This window comes from Dasypus novemcinctus, chromosome 18 (assembly GCF_030445035.2).
Source record: "Dasypus novemcinctus isolate mDasNov1 chromosome 18, mDasNov1.1.hap2, whole genome shotgun sequence".
In the NCBI taxonomy this organism is placed as follows: domain Eukaryota; kingdom Metazoa; phylum Chordata; class Mammalia; order Cingulata; family Dasypodidae; genus Dasypus; species Dasypus novemcinctus.
In genome coordinates, this window is record NC_080690.1 from 8083737 (window position 1) to 8102244 (window position 18508).

Sequence of the window (18508 nt, forward strand, 5' to 3'; positions counted from 1 at the left end):
TCCCTTCTGCCCTTTATGGGGTGGGGATGTAACCACAGGCACTCAACAGTTCAGTTTGTGTAGACTCAAAGTGCCTGGCATTGCCCAGAGGCTGAGGAAATACCAGTCCCCTCCTATCCTTGTAGGAAATGGGGATGGATCCATAGGTGCCCAGCAGTTCTGTCCAGGTAGGCCAAAAGTGCCTGCTGTTGCCCAGAGAGGATGAAGAAACACCAGCCCCTCTATCCTATGGGGGTGGAGGGGTGGAAATGGAATTGAGTACATTCAACAAGCCAGTTCATGTGGGTCAAATGTGCCTGCAGTTGCCCAGAGAGGCCAAGGAAACACAGCTCCTCTCCTATCCTATTGGCATGTGGGGATGGAGCCCCAGGTGTCCAATTATTTAGTCTGCACCAGCCGAAAGTGCCAGGAGTTGCCTGGAGAGGCTGATGCAGGTCCCACTAGCTTCCTCCCTGCTGGAAGTAGCACTGGAGCTTAGGCTAGAGCTGCAATTCGATCTGGCAGGAAAGAAGCTGGACCCTACCATCACTGTGATTTTCGATCAGCCCTGTTTCCCCTCATGCCAGGGGCAGAATTTAAATGGCTACTGGCATCTTTCTGACCTGGATAGGTTCAAACATTAGCTGTTCTTAGGATTATACTTTAGCCAGTGGAATTTACTAATCAGTAACTGAAGTCGATGCCAACTGCTTCTTCCACTCCCATTTTTGGGAAATGGAGCTTCCAAATCCAGCCACAGAATAGTCCCAGTGAAGGATTGGCACTGGCATCCATGGCGTGGAGTGCTATATTGATGAATCTTCACTGCAGATGGGCAGTTTTCTCCCTCTGTCCTTTCAAGGATGTGGCAGGATGCTCTTCTGGTCTCCTGGGCCCCTCAAACAGGTGCTTTAGATAGCTGTTTAGATTACTAACTGCTATTATTCAGCCACCATTTTGCCTCTATGAATTTTATAATTGTTCTTTTCTTTTCTTCTTTGGCCACTGGGAAACTCTAAGCCTAATTTTCAAATTTCTTTTGGTGATGGGAGAGGCACTGATATGTTCTTACATAATAATCTTATCCCTGGAAGCAGATGTGGCTCAAGTGATAAGGCCTCTGCCTACCATATGGGAGGACCTAGGTTCAATCTCTGGGACCTCCTGGTGAAAAAGAAGAGAAAGCATGCCTGCATGGTGAACCAGTGCCCACAGTGTGAATCGAGTGCCCATGAGTACCCATGTGGTGAGCCAGTGCCACATGGTGATCCAGTCCCCATGCCCATGCAAGTGAGTCACACAGCAAGATTATGATGCAACAAAAGAGAGACGAAGGGGAGAGTCAAAGAGAAGCACAGCAGAGACCAGAAAAACTGAGGTGGTACAATTGATAGGGAACCTCTCTCCACATCAGAAGTCCCTAGGATTGACTCCCTGAATCTGAGGAGAAAGATGAGAAGAGAAGACAAAAAAAGAGAAATAGATACAAAAGATCACACAGGGACTGGACACAGACAGCAAAAAAACAACAGGGTGGGGTCGGGGAAAAATAATCTTTAAAAAAAAATCTTATCCCTTGGCTTCATTTTGTTTTCCTATTTTTATTTTTTTGTCCTCCCATTTGCCCAGATTTCCTAACCTTTTAATTTTTTTTAAAAAAGATTTTATTTATTTATTTTTCTCCTCTCCCCCGCCCCCCGCCCCGGTTATCTGGTTGTCTGCTCTGTGTCTATTTGCTGTGTCGTCTTCTTTGTACACTTCTGTTGTTATCAGTGGCACAGGGATCTGTGTTTCTTTTTGTTGAATCAGCTCTCCCTGTGTGCGGTGCCATTCCTGGGCAGGCTGCACTTTCTTTCGCGCTGGGCAACTCTCCTTACACGGCGCACTCCTTGTGCATGGGGCTCCCCTACACGGGGGACACCCCTGCGTGGCACAGCACTCCTTGCACGCATCAGCACTGTGCATGGGCCAGCTCCACACGGGTCAAGGAGGCCCGGGGTTTGAACTGCAGACCTCCCATGTGGTAGACGGATGCCTAATCACTGGGCCATGCCCACTTCCCTAACCTTTTAATTTTTATCAAAATTGTACCATGTGTATTTATAACCTCAAGCACTTTCTGGAACAAGATAGAGAATAGATTTTTAAGAAATTTATTATCATAAAAGGGACACGTTATTTAGTGATGATCACTGAAGAATTATCACAAAAAGTAACCAATGTACTAGTTTTTAAATATCTTTATTCACAAATCAGTATAATACTGGTCAGTTTGAATGCCACATATGTGATAAAACAGATAATGAAAAGTATATTTACAATGAAAACATTATTTTATGTAACTGAATCATCTCATGTGTGACCTCCTACAATAATTTAATGGACCCAATTTTGTCCTCTGCATGGACAATTTTTATAATTCTCCCAGAAAGTTTTGAGTTGGGTATGGTTTCTTGAAGCCTCTTTCTGTGATCCAAGGTTTTCAGAGAAAATCCCTGAAAATCAGCAATTTGAACCAGACCACCCCAGGATTGAGGAGAGAGGATGGGGTAAAGGAAATAGGGTTGATGTCCTACAGTCTCAATCACTGTGACAAATACATGATTTCAGAGCATTCCAGCATCTCATGGTCAAGTCTGGAGCCATTTATATACCTATCCATCTCAAAGGCCCACATCTGCAATATATACAGGATATTGGGGTAGGGAGGGGGCGCACAGTGGAGGAGGAGAGAACTAATCCCAACGATTATATTAGCATTTCTAAATTTTCAATACCAAGGATTAATTTCTAAAATGCAAGTTTATAGACAGAAGCAACCGAGCTACCTGTTAATTTAAATGTATGTGCAGTATAGTCAGGGAACTGCTATGCTTACAAAACTGTATAAATCTTATTTATCTCTAATTTTAAAATAATTCATTGCCTTATTGGGTATGCAAGTGAGTAATGGAGAAAGTGGTGCATCTGCAATACCTGAAATAAAAAAAAAGAAAGAAAATTGAAATAATCAGAGGGGCAAAGATGTGAACCAATTTTATAATGGCCAAAATTAGAGTAATCATGGATCCTGCCATTAAGCACAGAAACAGAATGTGTAAAGCAGTGCATGATGGGACATCAGAGTGGCGCCATGAGAAAGCTCACAGGTAATCAGTCAGCAAGGAGAGTTATCAAATGTAGACAGGCTGCTAATTTTTCTAGCTTGTAAAATAAGCTGACTACTCACCAGCTGGGGCCAAGGATTTCAATGCTTCCAAAAGATGTGGACTAGAGAACTTTATTAGGCACCTAAGGGGTTCTTTCCTCTCAGCCAAGATGCCCCCATTTATGTCACTTTTGAACTTCGTTTCAAGCTGTCAACAAATATATTTATAAATGGCTATTAAACATGTCAATTGGAATATAATAAAATCAGACTACATTTCACAAATTCTTGTTACCAAGAAATATAAGTACCATTTAACTTGCTCTGTGTAATCGGTAGTTAAATGACATCATGTGTAAATGCCAAGCATGCCCTGTATCTGACACACAGGAGATGCTAAATGTCAGTTCGGCCCTCAGATGCCTCTTACAATTTGCATTGCTAATAGAAAATTAACACTATCTTTTGTAATTTGTCATTTCAATGTAAAAATGCTGTGTGTTTGGAGTCATTCTGAGATGTGTGTAAAGGGAAGTTTTGCAAATCAAACCTTAAAATATCCTAGACCAGTGATTCTCCAACTTTAGTATGGAGAAGCAGCTGAAGGGCATATTAAAGTCAGATGGCTGGTTGTTCCCCCAGTTCCTGATTCAGAAGTACTAGGATGGGGCCGAGAATATGCACATGCTATGGCTTCTCAGGTGACGCTGATACTGCCGGTCCACACCTGGGGAAGCACTGCCCTACATTATGAACTGACTGTTTCAAGGAACTGGGCTAAAACCTGCCCTTAGGGGAACCCAACTTGAAAGTTGTCAGTCATTTTCTCTCTGTGAAAACAAATCAAACAGGCTTTGGGCCTAAGAGAGCAGATCAATGGCAGACTTGGAGTGTGGCTGCAGGGAGGCTGAGCAGAAAAAAATCTCATTGGAGAGTTTGAGGCAAGGAAAAGGCTCTGAGTTTGGGCTCTGAAACTGGATTAGGATGATCATAATAGAAACCTTGAGTGATTCTAATGGTGATCATGGACTTGCATTAAACACCTGCAGCCTCTCACCTGGCACACTTCTGAAAGGAGCAAGGTTTGCAGTACTGTCTGGGTAGCAGACTTTTCTCTATATGATGATAATTGGGCTATGTAATGAATTATTCATTCACTCTTTTATTTAGCAAGTACCTATGAGCACCTACTATGTGCCAAGTACTGTTCTAGGTGCAGATGGGTTAGAAAAGTATAACTTATGGATAAGAGTTGAACAATTTATTTTCCCTCAAAAATACAGATCACAGCTTGTTACACATAACTGAAAAGGCAAATTCAAAATTTCAAAATATCTCCTCTGCTAACAGCAGATCTTATAAGAACAATCAAGAGGTTTATTTAATTCATAAATTTAGTATATAAAATTAAAGTGATAAATGAAAAAGGAAGAGTTTCTTAGAATTATTTTCCAGTAAGGATTTTGTTCTTTTAGAACTTGGTAACTTGTAGCTAATGTTTACAGCAACGTCCTACCTTATATTGTGCAAATTCTAGTCTTGGCTGAGGATAGTCTCCAAAAGTTTCTTGTGTCACTCTTTGGACTCTCTCCTTTTCTATTTTGTTTTCGTGAATGATCCTTGAATCCACTACAGATGGAAGAATTCAGATGATACAGACGTTAGAAATATATCTCATCCTTAAAGTATCCTCCTTTCATTCCTAACCCCTCAACTTGCTTGTATAATTTAAAAGTAATGTTTACTGTTTCATCTCTTGATTAACAAACACATGCTTTTGTATTCTGCTTTTTTCACTTAACATGACATCAAGAGCAAACCCATGCCACTGGAAAGTCAAAAAAAGGTTTAGTCCATAATGACCACACCATTTCATTTTCTTGCCAAATTGATGCTAGCGATAGAAAAGCTTTCATTTTCATAAGTTTCAATTGTACCCCACAATTTTATGAACTTTCTCCTTCACACTAGCAGGTTTATACTCTATTTGCTTGGGTGTTCTAGGAAAAAACACACGTCACCTGTGAGTAGTGATACAGTTACCACTCTGATTGTTCAAAAAGCATTTTCCAGTCTACAAACCTTGGGCCCTTGATCAGGCACACTCAGGTTTCTCTTCCTGTGTTGCCAATTCTAACTGTGTGACTTTGTGTGGCAAGTTACTTAGCCTCTCTGAAACCCAGTTTCCTGATGAATAGAGCATATTCCTGGGGATATTGTGAAGATTAAGGGAATAATACATCTATAATCATTTTAGTAGGGTGCTTGGCACAAAAGCAAAGCTCAACAACTATTAGCTAATTTTCGTTTTTGTTATTATTAGATGTCTCCTTCAACAAAACCCTCAAATTTTCTGAAAGCAGTCAAAAAGTTTTGAACCAGGATCCAAGTACACATATGTTTTACCGAGTGAGAGAAATCTAAAAAGGAATGAAGTGGCACCATATTTCAGTTTTGTCTTAAAACACACATACTATTTATTTCCAGCCCAAGGCTTCTTTCCTGGAGAGGTGTAGAAGAGTTGTGAGTTTCAAAGGCCTAGAAGACAGAAATAAGTGAATGTTTTCCTAATGTTCAGATATTTCAAAGTATAGATATTAATTAGGTTTAGTACATGAAAGAATGCCAAATCTTATTATCTTTATTTTTTCCAACAAAAAGAGATTTGGGGTCACATCCTGACGGAGGTGAACGTTCTCTGACAGTGTGACTGCTGGGGTGAGCGCAGGGCTGTTTGGTTTGAGCCGCTTGCTCTGTACCTGGTTATCATAAAAATGGATCTGTAAGACATATAGGTGGCAAGAATAAAAGTAAGAGGAACCAAAGACTGGATTTGCAATGTGATACATGGCTCATAGCTATGTCTTTACAGCCCTAAAAAACTCACTGAAATTCCTTTAGGAATAAAGTAACTTTCCTACTACAAGTCTGAATCTCTCATTCCTTCCCCCACTCACTGAACCCATTGTTTCTGTAAGTGTCTGACAATGTGAATTTTTCAAGGAATGCAATTGTCACATTATAGCAGTACAGTTTATAAAAATTTGGTGGGAGAGTGGTGGTTGAAAAGAGAGGGGCTAGTTATGGGAGAAAATCAGTATCTAACTTCTTAGTGTGAGACCTTTTTCTTCCTCAAAGGGTGGCTTGCAGATAGCCACCATACAATAGATGAAAACACATAAGTATGTTTATTCAAGGACTCAAAAAGACATACACAGAGCATTAATAATCCACCTACAGGAGCATGAACACATGAACACACATTTGCCATGCAGGAGGAAAAATACCTTGAGCCTGTGAATAAAGACATATCTGTTCACTTTAAGTGGGAAATTGCATTTAAATAACTTTAGCAAATAAATAAACTGTGGAGTGTAATATGTAAAAACTTTCTCCTTTAATTTCAACCCTTGTATCACCTATTTGACTGATGGGACAAAAATTCCAGGGAAGCAGACTTGGCCCAGTGGTTACGGCATCCGTCTGCCACATGGGAGGTCCGCGGTTCAAACCCCGGGCCTCCTTGACCCATGTGGAGCTGGTCCATGAGCAGTGCTGATGCGCGCAAGGAGTGCCATGCCACGCAGGGGTGTCCCCGCATAGTGGAGCCCCACGCGTAAGGAGTGCGCCCCGTGAGGAGGGCTGCCCAGCGCGAAAGAAAGTGCAGCCTGCCCAGGAATGGTGCTGCACACACGGAGAGCTGACACAACAAGATGACGCAACAAAAAGAAACACAGATCCCTGCGCCGCTGACAACAGAAGCGGACAAAGAACATGCAGCAAATAGACACAGAGAACAGACAACTGGGGTTGGGGGGGGAAGGGGAGAGAAATAAATAAATAAATAAATAAATCTTTTTAAAAAAATTAATTCTATTTCTATCTTGTATACTAGAATGAAATAATTAGCTTCAGAAGGCAGTACCACATTGCTCTAAAGAGAAAATAAATTCTAATTGGAATAGCTGATTGGGAAACTGGCATCTATGACATATATTCCAATGGCTAGTGAAGAGTATAAAACACAATAAAATTATGAAAAGATATGGTAAGCAATTATTTTGTTTTCTTTTATGTTAACCAAATGAAAACTTTCTATACTTCAATATCTAGCGTGATCTCTTGTTGGAGGTGGGTGTTCCCACCTGCTCAGAGGCTCCAGACTCATGTATAAAACAGAAAAGGAAGACTTAACTTTAAACAGTGTGACTGATTGGCTCACCTGATTATACTGTTTAAAAACAATAGTCTTAAGAGAGTCCAGATATCGGCTTCTGAGGTCCATTTTCACAATCTGATGGTGTTTGCTAGCAATTGTCAATGCCTTGAAATGAAAATCGACACTTAGCATTTCTGTCCTAGGGTTTACAGTATTTGTGAAAGTAAAATATAGGACCTGCAATCAGTGCAAGTTTCTACTCCAGAGTTGAAAAGAAATCCAGAAAAATTTAATCTCATGATCTGTTACTCTGTTCAAATAACAAAAACCATGGCTACTGGCATTAAGAATGTCATAAATGTAAAAAAAAGATTTTAAGTTTTAGAAAAGTAACCCTGTTTAAGGTTAGGAATTATAGTAAATCAACCTGAGACTTTGCAGTAAACAATGAATACTTATAATAGTTTTAGAATACCGATAATAGTTTTAATAGTTTTAAAATACTGATTATCTAATACTATGATACTGCCACACAAAAATGCAAATATGTATGCTTTAGGACAAATGTTGAAGGGAAAAATGTATATTAAATGCAATTTGTAAAAGCCTTCCATCATCTGGAGAAACAAGTTAGAAGACTGAAACAATTGCTAGAATAAACTATTTGCATGGAACTAGAGAGTAGAGATGAGTTAGTTTGCTTTAACATAGAGGATGGAAATGAATATTGGCCCCTGGGGTAAAGTTTAAACTGGCTGTGGTAGGGTTTACTTGGTGGTAAGTGGATGGAGGACCACGACAGATCTTGGAGAAAGAGGCCCCAAATGTAAAGAAATAGAGTTAAGTGTTGAAGGGGAATAGAAGTGATCTGCAGGGGAACTCTTCCTGCCATTTCAGCAAACAAGCAAGGAGCTTAAGTGCCAAGAGAGCAGGAATGCTGGGAACCTCTAGCTTGTTCAGCATGCTTGGTGCTCCACCTGGTCTACCAGATGTGTGCAAAGTTGGGCAGAGCTGCTTCCCTACAGCCAGCTGAAGGGCAGCTGGGGAACCAACTTGGGGTGTAGCTGTGGCTTGGAATGTTGATAGGTGGTGGAAGCAGCAGCAGCTGCCAGGCCAATGTAGGGATGGTTTGTTTTGCAGAAAGAGGTCAGAAAGCCCGTGAAGCCAAAGGTACGAGACACAGGCTCTGAACATAGGCTATGTCTTAAGTTAAAGCAGTTTTCTTATGTACAGAATGTAGGGGAAATGGTTATAAAGGAAAACAGCATTCATCAATAGGCAAATATACCTTCACATAGAAGTAGTAAGGTGTATTCATTTGTAACCACATAAAGGTTATATTAGGTTAAAAAAGCAAATGATGGAAAAAAATGTACCACCCAGTTTTTGTAAAAGAATATCTTCTGAAAGCAAAATTGTTAACTGTAGTTATTTGGGGGGAATGAGATTGGGGAGTTTTTAAAGATGAACTTTTTATCTTTAGAGACTTCTGATGGGTTATTTTTATATTAAGCATGCATTAGATCTAGATTAAAAGACATAAAAGAACAGCTCCAAGTCAATGTCTTATATGCCATGTTCCCACTTGCAGAAAAAAACTTCCCACTCCTTATTTTAGGAGATCAAGAATGATATATGGTATTTTATATCCAGTGATTCTTGAGCAGTTTAATTCTACATAGACTTTTGAAATGAGGATAATAAAACAATCTTATTAGCATTTATAATCCTTTGTTCCATACCTGGCCCAGCAGGGGTATATAGCTCTTTTTGACGGAGAAAGAAGTGAAGGCGTATGGAGTCTGGGGGTAATACACGACGTAAGAAGGTTTGTACTGGTTTGGTTTTGTATAATGGGTTCCCCAAGCAATTCGTATCCATACTGCGTTCTCCTCAGCATCTCTGAAGTTGACCATCACCTTATAAAAAAAAATTAAGTTTCCTAATTAAAATCTCATTATGGCACCAAAGACAGGTGGTTTTTAGGGGTGAAAGATGTCTGTAATCTTGCACACAGGTTGTGATCAAGCAGTCTTTTCTCCTATTTTGCATTACAGTGCTTTGGGAACCTTTTGGAAAATATTTTGCAGTTGTTCTGTAAAGATATATTTATGTCTTGCAACAGTTTTTTGTTGTTTGTTTCTTTTAAAGCTACAATCAGGATGGCATCAAGTTTTTAAAATTTATCTTCGGGCTTATCCTGAAAAACTGTGTTCCTCCAGACATAAGACATTATGAAGTAAGAAAGCCTTATGAAGGAGATACATATTTTATAATGAAGTCTTTTTAGCATCTAAGACAGACCTAGCATGTACGATAAAGCTTAATAGTAAGATTTCTATGTAGTAATGGGCTTAAAAATATACTAATTCCTAAAGTTTTCATGCATTTAGCTCAGATACTGAAAATTACTCTAATGGAATATTATATGGAAAAATAGGAAATTCTGTTTGTTTTCCCTTTCATGAATACAATAAATGGCCTTCTAAACTTTTAAATTTAATGGCTAATTGGTCTGAAATTTAACATCACCTCATCTCTGGTTCTGCTTCCCCCTTGAGCTCTGCCTTGTGGAAAGGAGGCACTTGAGACAGGTCTGCTGTAATTGCCTGTATCTCTTATTTCCTTCCTCTGGAGACTTACTCCATGAAAAGCAGGTTGTTAGAGTGGCTGCTTGCATTAGCAAAGAAGGCAGTTGCTTTGACCCTGCCACACCTTATCTGGCTGCTTTCCCAAATTACCGTGGTGTGCCAGACTCAGAGCCCTTCCCAGTGTGGGGCATGGAGTTGCCTGGCTTTCCCCTGAGCTTGCAGCACAGCACTTGGCCTCTGACAAGTGCTCAGTGGCCTCTGTGGCTCCAAAAATGCCTGTAAAATCGAGAATGAATGCAGCATATGGAGGGCACATTTTCACTAGGAAAAAATGATAGCACTCAACATATTCAGGTAATCTTGTTAGCCTAGAATAAGGGTACTTATATTAGGATTTAGGCAGTGGCTCAAAGAGGTCTGTGGCCTTGAATTGGAAGCAAAGTTGGGTGTACATGTTTAAGTGTACACTTTTTTCTGGAGAGATACTGTATTGCTTATCAGAATTTTCATAAGGTGTCTGTGATCCAAAAAGAGGTTAAAATCAATGGAGCAAGGGAAAAGTTTGTCCACAAAATACAGTTGAATCCTAAGCCTTTCAAGTGCTCCATTTCACATTCTAAAGGAGTTACACCAGTATTTGACAAGATAGGGCCCAAATACAGGCCTTTATAGTTTTCCTAAGAAACTACCTCAATAGATGCCACCCTGCAGTGGCCCAGGGTAGGGCATTTTCCACCAAGCTTAGTGCAGATTAATATCTCTGAATCTTAATGAGGTGACTAATCCAGCTGAAAGTCCTAAGTGGTCTGGCTAACTTGAGGAGATCCTGCTGGCCAGAGCCTCTGACAGCCCACAAACTCTCAGTAAACAGTCATGACCCATAAACCACTGAACAGATTAGAAAAAAAATGAACATGAGAATAAAATTAAGCTTAAGACAAACAGAATCACCACATGTTTAATTACATTCATATATTTAACAGAGACTATATTATTATACTACACGGTATACTGGCATAAAAAGGAGAAAACTGTTACCTTTTTACAATGGAAACATATTTTTTAGTTTGTCTCATCTTACATTGTAAGTTTTCCAAGACCTTTGTTAGTTTTTCCTGGTAAGATATACAGTTAATCATTTTCTTCTCTTTTCTCTCTCTCTCCTAAAAACACAGAAACACAAACACTCTCTCTTTCTCTCAAAGACCCTGGACTGGATCCCCTGAACCACATGCTCAATTCCTCACTTCCCAGTGAGGCTCCCTGTATCCTCTCACATCAGCTTCTCTACCCTTTGGCTCAAGGACAGGAGTTCTTAAATTGAGGTCCATGGTTAAAATTCAGGGTGATTATGGACATGGATGGGGAAAAAATTACTTCTTTATTAATAATTCCTAACTGAAATTTAGCTTCTCTCAGGAAACAAAACATATTGAATTTTGTTGGACTGTGAGACTATCATCAATAGAAATCCCAAATATTTTTTCATATTACAATTGTAGCACATGTTTCAAAATATCATTATGCCTATCACTACTTTGAAACTAGTGGATTTTAGACTCACGGCAAGATCTTGTTATATAATTATTTTGTTAATAAAGAATCACATGCATTACTATATCACCATTTAGATGATAATATTTTAATAACTGTATTTCAATATAATTGGTTTCCCTTGTAATTCTATGTATTTTAAGTCATTTAAAAACACTATTCTGAAAAATGGTCTGTATGTGATCACTGGTCCCTTGAGCAGTGGTTCTCAAAAGTTAATGGTGTGTCACAGTCACCTAGAGGGCTTGTGAAGCCAGACTGCCAGGTCTACCCCCACGGTATCTGATTCATCAGGTCTGGGAAGGAACCTGGGAATTTGCATTTCTAACAAGTTCTCAAATGATGCTGACATTCCTGGTCCTGGGATCACAATGAGAACCACTGCCTTTCAAAACTCAGTTTCAGTATGGTAGCAAGGGCAGCAGCTAGAATGCAAGGGGTTTAACCATAAAGCTGGCGAGAATGTTTAGCCCTTTCAAAGGGTTTTGGGGGAGGTCTTTGAAGGGGGCTAATCATTAACACCCTTCTTCCCTGTCCTTCTGAACCAACTGAGAAATAAGGCAAAAGAGCTGGCAAATGGAGGCCAACATATAACTTATATTACCAAGGAACTGGTGATCATGGCTTGTAGCTCCAGTCAAATGTCCCTCCTAACAGAAACCAGATTTGGACAGAGTGACCCACCCAGTTACTTTAGAACTGCCCTGGGTGGCTTACTTTGCAGGGGCAGAGCCTGTGCTGAAGGAACAGACCAGAAGAGGTCCTTCCTGCAGGCAGTCTCTCTCAATTAGGTTAAGTCAATACTCCCACCTGAAAAAGGTGAAGGGAAGGTGGTAAAGAGGGGCCAGATGTTATGCCAATGGGACTCTTCCAGAAGAGGGAAACATCAGGAGCAAGAAATAAGTATTTCTCCTTGAGAGTCCTATAGTATGAAGAATGGGGCTTGAGGAAGAGTGTGGGGAATGAATGGGCTTTTTTTAAGACCTGAACATGTTTACTGCAGTAGCAGTGGAGGAAGAGATTTAGAAAATGTAAGAGAATAGAGACAGAGCAGATCCTATGAGCATGCAGGATATGGATTCAAAAGCACACATAGAAGAGTCAGTATAAGAAAGGAGATGAAAGAATAAAGAGAAGATATGACCGAAGTTATAGGAAAAGGTTGAGGTAAAGAGATGGAAAGACAGGTCAAGGAGTTTGTGTGTGAACAAAGAAGGAAGAGTTATTCTGAAGAGCATGGCCATAGCATGGTGGATGGGACAAAGATGTTTTTAGCATGTGTTTATATGCAAAAAGGACAAAGACAGACTAAAGGGAAGAGAGGATGATGTTGGGGAGGCTGTTAGAAAACTAGGACCTCAACCTCTTTGAGATGATAAGGTGGTGCTAAGGGAAAGGAGCAGAGGCAGAAGATTCTGAGGATGCGCTGGAGCTGCCTGGTCAATACGGTGGCTGATACCCTTGGACGGCTACTTAATTTTAAATAAGAACAGTTAAATAATTGGACTGTAGTTAATAGTACAATTATAAAAATGTGCTTTCATCAACTGTAACCAATGTATCACTAATGCCAGATGCCAATAAGAGGGGTGGTATATGAGAATCCTATATTTTATGCATGATTTGTAAACCCAAAGCTTTTCTTTAAAAAAAAAAAGTTGAATAAGATTAAAAATTCAGTTCCTCAGTCACACTAGCCACATTTCAAGTGCCCAGTAGCCACATGTTAGCCTACTGGACAGTGCCGATAGACACTGAGAGTTGTGCTAGACAACACTGTTCTTGAGATAGAAGCATCTAGTCCTGAACTGAGGGGTGAGGAAAGAGGAAAGCATTCAAAATACATAGAGTCTGTTTCTCAGATGGAGTTGGACAGCATGGAATATTACTAATTAAATTTCTTACAAATTAAAAAAGAAGGTAGTAATAAATTTTAGGTGTACAGGTACCATAAAATTGAATTTAATGGAAATTCAGATGAATTTTATTCTTAACTTTTTCCTTTTTCTGTTATCTTTTTAAAAAAACGATACATAGATCACACAAAATGTTACATTAAAAAATATACGAGGTTCCCACATACCACAATCCCCACACCCCACATTCTCCATCAACAACTTCTTTCATTAATGTGGTACTTACATTTTTTAATGCTCTCCGAAGAACTTTCGTAAATGAACTTTTAAATTGTTCCATATCAAAAAGGTCAATGTCTTCACCTATCAAAGTGAAAAGAAAAATCAAGAGATACAACATCTTTAATACATATATTTACAAAGAACTCTGAAATACATTTGCAAAATAACCTCAAAGAGCAATAATGATCAAATCACATCAATGCAAATATTCAGTCTAAAATGGAAAATATTACCTGATCCTTTACTCATCTGAAAAACACCCCACATTTTCTGGTGCCGATGAGCCTGAATATCTGAGAGGGGGAGAAAGAGTTTATTTTTTACTGTTATATCATAGAACTTTGAAGTAATATGGAATAATTTCAATAATGTGAAACTAATAATGGAGGAAATATTGGCAATTCACAAATCAGGTTACGAAAATTTTTATTCAAAATCTAAATTTTACATGGATTAAATTTATTTCAGAGAAATAAATCATAAAGAATTGCTTAAAACAACCCACCTTGACAATATAGTACAGTTTTAGCATTTATTTTTGTTTTAGTCAGACCATTTAATCTGTTTCCATACAGGTCTGCTCTAAAGGAATGCCACAATTATCTAGCATGAAGGGACTGTGCTCCATGTAGCTGTACCTTCCCAGATCCCGGACAATTCCTCAGCATCTTGCATACTGCCTTGAACATGGCAGGCATCCAATAAACATGCTGAAATAAGCAGACACCTAGTTCTTATAGGGAACGTAACTGAGCTTTTCCTTGAAGGTGCAGCTGTCACTGTTAGGAATGAACTGTGTCTTCTCCAGCTGCCAATCTGCTCCTGGAGAGCTACACATTCACTGTTGCTAGTTCCTTCCCTCCCAGTCTCTTGTCAACCCACTCCAAGTAGTTTGTTTATACCACTTCATTAGAATTGACTTTGTCAAGGTCATCCAAGGTTTCTAAATTTCCAATTCTTCATCCTTATCCTTCTTGAGTGCACAGTAGCAGCATGGAGCATTTCACAGAGCTTATTCATTCATTCTTTAACTGAACAAATACTTATACTAGATACTACTACATATATGCCAGCACTGTCCTAGACACCTGGGAAACATCAGTAAATAAAAGAAGCAATATTTTCTAGCAGGTTATTTATGTTCTAGAAGTGTATCTTTTAGCAGGGAGTAGAAGATAGCAAACAAACAATATACATTTGAGATTTTGATAGTATGGAAGGTGATAGGTGCTATGGAAAAATGAAAAAGCAAAGCAAGTTTAGGGGAACTGGGAGTGTGAGGGTATGGTCAGGTGGCACTAGATGCTATGAAAAGGGATATTTGAGCAAAGAGCTTAAGGAGGCAAGGGTGATACCTGGAGGAAGAGGGCCCCAGACAGAAGGCCCCAGTCTCCCATGTTTGAAAGTCTGCCAAGAGGCTGGCGGGCAACAGGACCTCCAGAGGTTGGGCCCTTGCTGACCTCTCCCTCTGCCTTGAACCACTTCCTTTGACCCTGAGATCCAATGCATTTTTTCTGGTTTTCCTCCTGTATTATTCGCCACTTCTATTCTTCTCTCCTGATTCTTTACAAGTTCTAAGTGTAGGAGTGCCCAGGACTCAGTTCTCAGCCCTCTCGCTCCATTTATTCTCATTCCCTAGGTCTCAGCGGGTCCCAGGGCTTTAAATCCATTCATCCACCATTGAGCACCTAATGTATTCCTCCAACCCTGCCTGCACCCCAGAACCCCAGACTTGTATGTCCAACTGTCTGCTGGCCATGACAGTGTCTAAGAGGCAGCTCCACTGCATGCCTGAAACACATCTTTTTTTTTTTTTTTAAAGATTTATTTATTTAATTCCCCCCCTCCCCCGGTTGTCTGTTCTTGGTGTCTATTTGCTGCGTCTTGTTACTTTGTCCGCTTGTCAGAGGCACGGGAAGTGTGGGCGGTGCCATTCCTGGGCAGGCTGCACTTTCTTTCCTGCTGGGCTGCTTTCCTCACAGGTGCACTCCTTGCGCGTGGGGCTGCCTTACGCAGGGGACACCCTTGCATGGCACGGCACTCCTTGCGCACATCAGCACTGCACATGGGCCAGCTCCACACAGGTCAAGGAGGCCCGGGGTTTGAACCGCGGACCTCCCATGTGGTAGACGGACGCCCTAACCACTGGGCCAAGTCCGTTTCCCCTGAAACACATCTTGATTATTAATGCCCCTTTCTCACCCTAGCTAGCCTTCACCCCAGTGTACTCAGTAAACAGCATTGCAATTCACTCAGCTGTTTAGGCCAAAGGTCTCCTACCGCCCTCACATCCTACATCCAATCTATCAAAAAATCATTTGGGATCTATCCACAAAATATATCCAGAATCTAACTATGCTGCCACATCCGAGGCCAAGCCACCATGCTCTCTTGCCAAATACCGTGGCATGCCAAAGTGGTCTTGTGGCTCACATTCTTACCCTTTCTAAGGTCTCTTTATCACACAGCAAGCAAAGTAATGAATTTGGAATATGAATCAGAGAGATCATATCACTCCCCCACTCAAAATTCTCCAGTGGCTTTCCATCCCATGCAGAACACAAACCAAATTCCTTGCCATGGCTGTCCAGGCCCATCATGATTTAGCCCCTGCCTAATACAGCCATAGGTTGGGTTGTTCAGGAAGTAGCTGCTGAGTCAGGAATGCAAAAGGTATACTGGGGAGTGACCCTTTGAAGGGAAAATAGGCAGAGGCAGAATTAAGCCGAGGAGCCATCAGCCTACAATGTAGACATGAGTCTCCGCCAGCCCAACAGGGAGCTCTGGGGCAAAGCCTGCCCCTTTGAGGGGCCCCAGTTTGGGCCAAATGCCTAATTCTGTATACAGGTCTTGTGCAGCCACTCTCTGGGGCCCACCTGAGAAAAGCGGCCCCAGCAAGGTGACCAGTGCCTTGCTCAGTCACTGGCTGGGGCTGCCCAAGAAGACCCTGACACTTGAAAGCTGAGGTGGACCTTGAAGATGCCAACAGCTGATGGCAACAAGTCCTTCTTGTAGGGAAGTGTGAGCAGTCTGCCTCTGTCTCTGTCACTCTCCCTGACCTCTTTTCCCTTTGCTTACTCCACTCGGGCCACGGTGGCCTTCTGGCTCTTCCCTGAACGTTCCATGCTCATCTCTACTTCAGGTGTTTGCACGGGCCGCTCCCTTTGCCTGGAACACTCCTCTCTTAGCTGGTTGCATACCCTATTTCCTCACCTCATTCTGGTCTCTACTAAAATGTCACCTACTCAGAGTGGCCTATCCTAATAACTCTACCCAAAATAGCCCCTTCACCCTGCTTTAGTTTTCTTCCTAGCACTTATCACTACCTGACATTGTTATTTGTATATTCGTTTGTTTCTTGCTTGTCTCCCCAAGTGGAATCTCACGGAAATTAAGGACTTTGTCTTGCTCGCTGCTGGATTCTCAGTATCTAGACACTACGATAAAACATAAATCTTAGCATAAAACAAGCACTTGGTATATATTTGATAAATGAATGAATACATGATGTAGAAGATGTCCTTCAGGAGTTATCACTCAAGATAACTCTTGAGTAGAAAGGGACATTGGAAGTAAGTTAGTTCAAACCTCCTGGCTTATAATTATCTGTTTCTTTTCTTTTTACATCAATTTTTAAAAAATCTTTTAAACATTTTACTTTTTATTACTATTTTATTTCTTAACAAATCAATTTTATTGATACATATTCATAGAGGATACAAATCCACCCAAAGTGTACAACCAATGTCATTTGGTATAATCACAGAGTTGTGCATTCATCACTTCAATCAAGCGCTGCAACTATGATCTTTCAAAAACCAGAAACCTCAGTATGCTTCTTTCCTGCCCGTAATCCTTTAGAGGCTATGCATTAGTCTTAGAATCCTTTAAAAGTCTCTGTATTATGACCTCCCCATGCCCATGCCCCCTACCCTTGTACCTTGTTTAGCTTGACCCTCTTCCTCTATCACCAAGTTTCCATCACCCAGCCTTCTCTCAGCTCCTGGTTATACTCTGTCCCACCCAAAGACTTTACACTGCTATACCCTTTGCTCCTCATGCTCCTCAACTGCCCTTCTCCTCTTTGGCAAGTTAACACCAACTCATCCTTCAGATGTCAGCTTGTGTCATTTCCTCAAGAAGTCTTTTCCAAAACCCAGGGTAAAGCAGGTCTCACTATATTTTCATAGACCCCTCTCTAGCTTTCTTCTTTGCAGCTTTTTTTACAATGTTTAAGAATGCATTGGAAAGATTAATTTACCTGTCCCTTTGATCAGACTGGGACCACTAAGGGAGTATGAATGACCTGTTTTGCTCCCCAGTGCCTCGTTTGGCACATAGTAGGTGCTTAGTGACCATTTGAATGAATGCATGAGAAATGGTAATTGTGTGGATCCAGCTTTCAAGATCTAAATATGATCTAATCACTGAAAATTAGACTAAGTAAGAGGCATATGCTCTAAATAAACTTAGCTATGTAATAGTTGGAGCAAAGTATTAATAAAGATGATTTCTTTTTTTCCTTTTCCTTTATTTATTTTATTTTTGTGCATGTGTGTTTATCTTTTTTAAAGATGATTTCTGTTATACTTCCAGGTCATACAAAGCAGTTAATATGAGAACAATTAATTAATATTGTTTAGTAAATACCAGGCCCTGTTCTGAGTACTCCTGTACTCTTACTGTTTCTGTACCCTTATTTAATTCTCTCTATAATCTTATGAGGTATTATCGTTATCCAGATTTGTCAAATGATAATACCAAGGCATACAGACATTACCACCTTCCCCAAGGACTCACAGGGAGGCAATGATAGAACCATGATTTGAACCCAAGAAATCTGGCCTAGGGCCTGTGTTCCTAGTCCTTATACTAGGTTGTCTCCTCACAAAAATAGACATCTAGAAAAAATATAGAGGAGAACTAGGACACAAAGGAA

The 18508-nt window shown here is 40.4% G+C and overlaps 1 protein-coding gene across 1 annotated transcript in view; it reads right to left on the reverse strand.

Moving 5' to 3' along the window:
- Positions 1-2207: 2207 nt before the first annotated feature.
- CENPN (centromere protein N) overlaps positions 2208-18508 on the reverse strand; it is a 40249-nt gene continuing 23948 nt past the window's right edge. Inside the window, exons 4-11 of the mRNA XM_004449494.4 lie at positions 13803-13862; positions 13574-13650; positions 9029-9205; positions 7350-7451; positions 5602-5665; positions 4644-4756; positions 3209-3335; positions 2208-2955 (exon numbers count right to left, since the gene is read on the reverse strand). Of these exons, the coding sequence (XP_004449551.1) occupies positions 2873-2955; positions 3209-3335; positions 4644-4756; positions 5602-5665; positions 7350-7451; positions 9029-9205; positions 13574-13650; positions 13803-13862 (803 nt within the window). The 3' untranslated portion in view covers positions 2208-2872. The remainder of the gene's footprint in view (positions 2956-3208; positions 3336-4643; positions 4757-5601; positions 5666-7349; positions 7452-9028; positions 9206-13573; positions 13651-13802; positions 13863-18508) is intronic.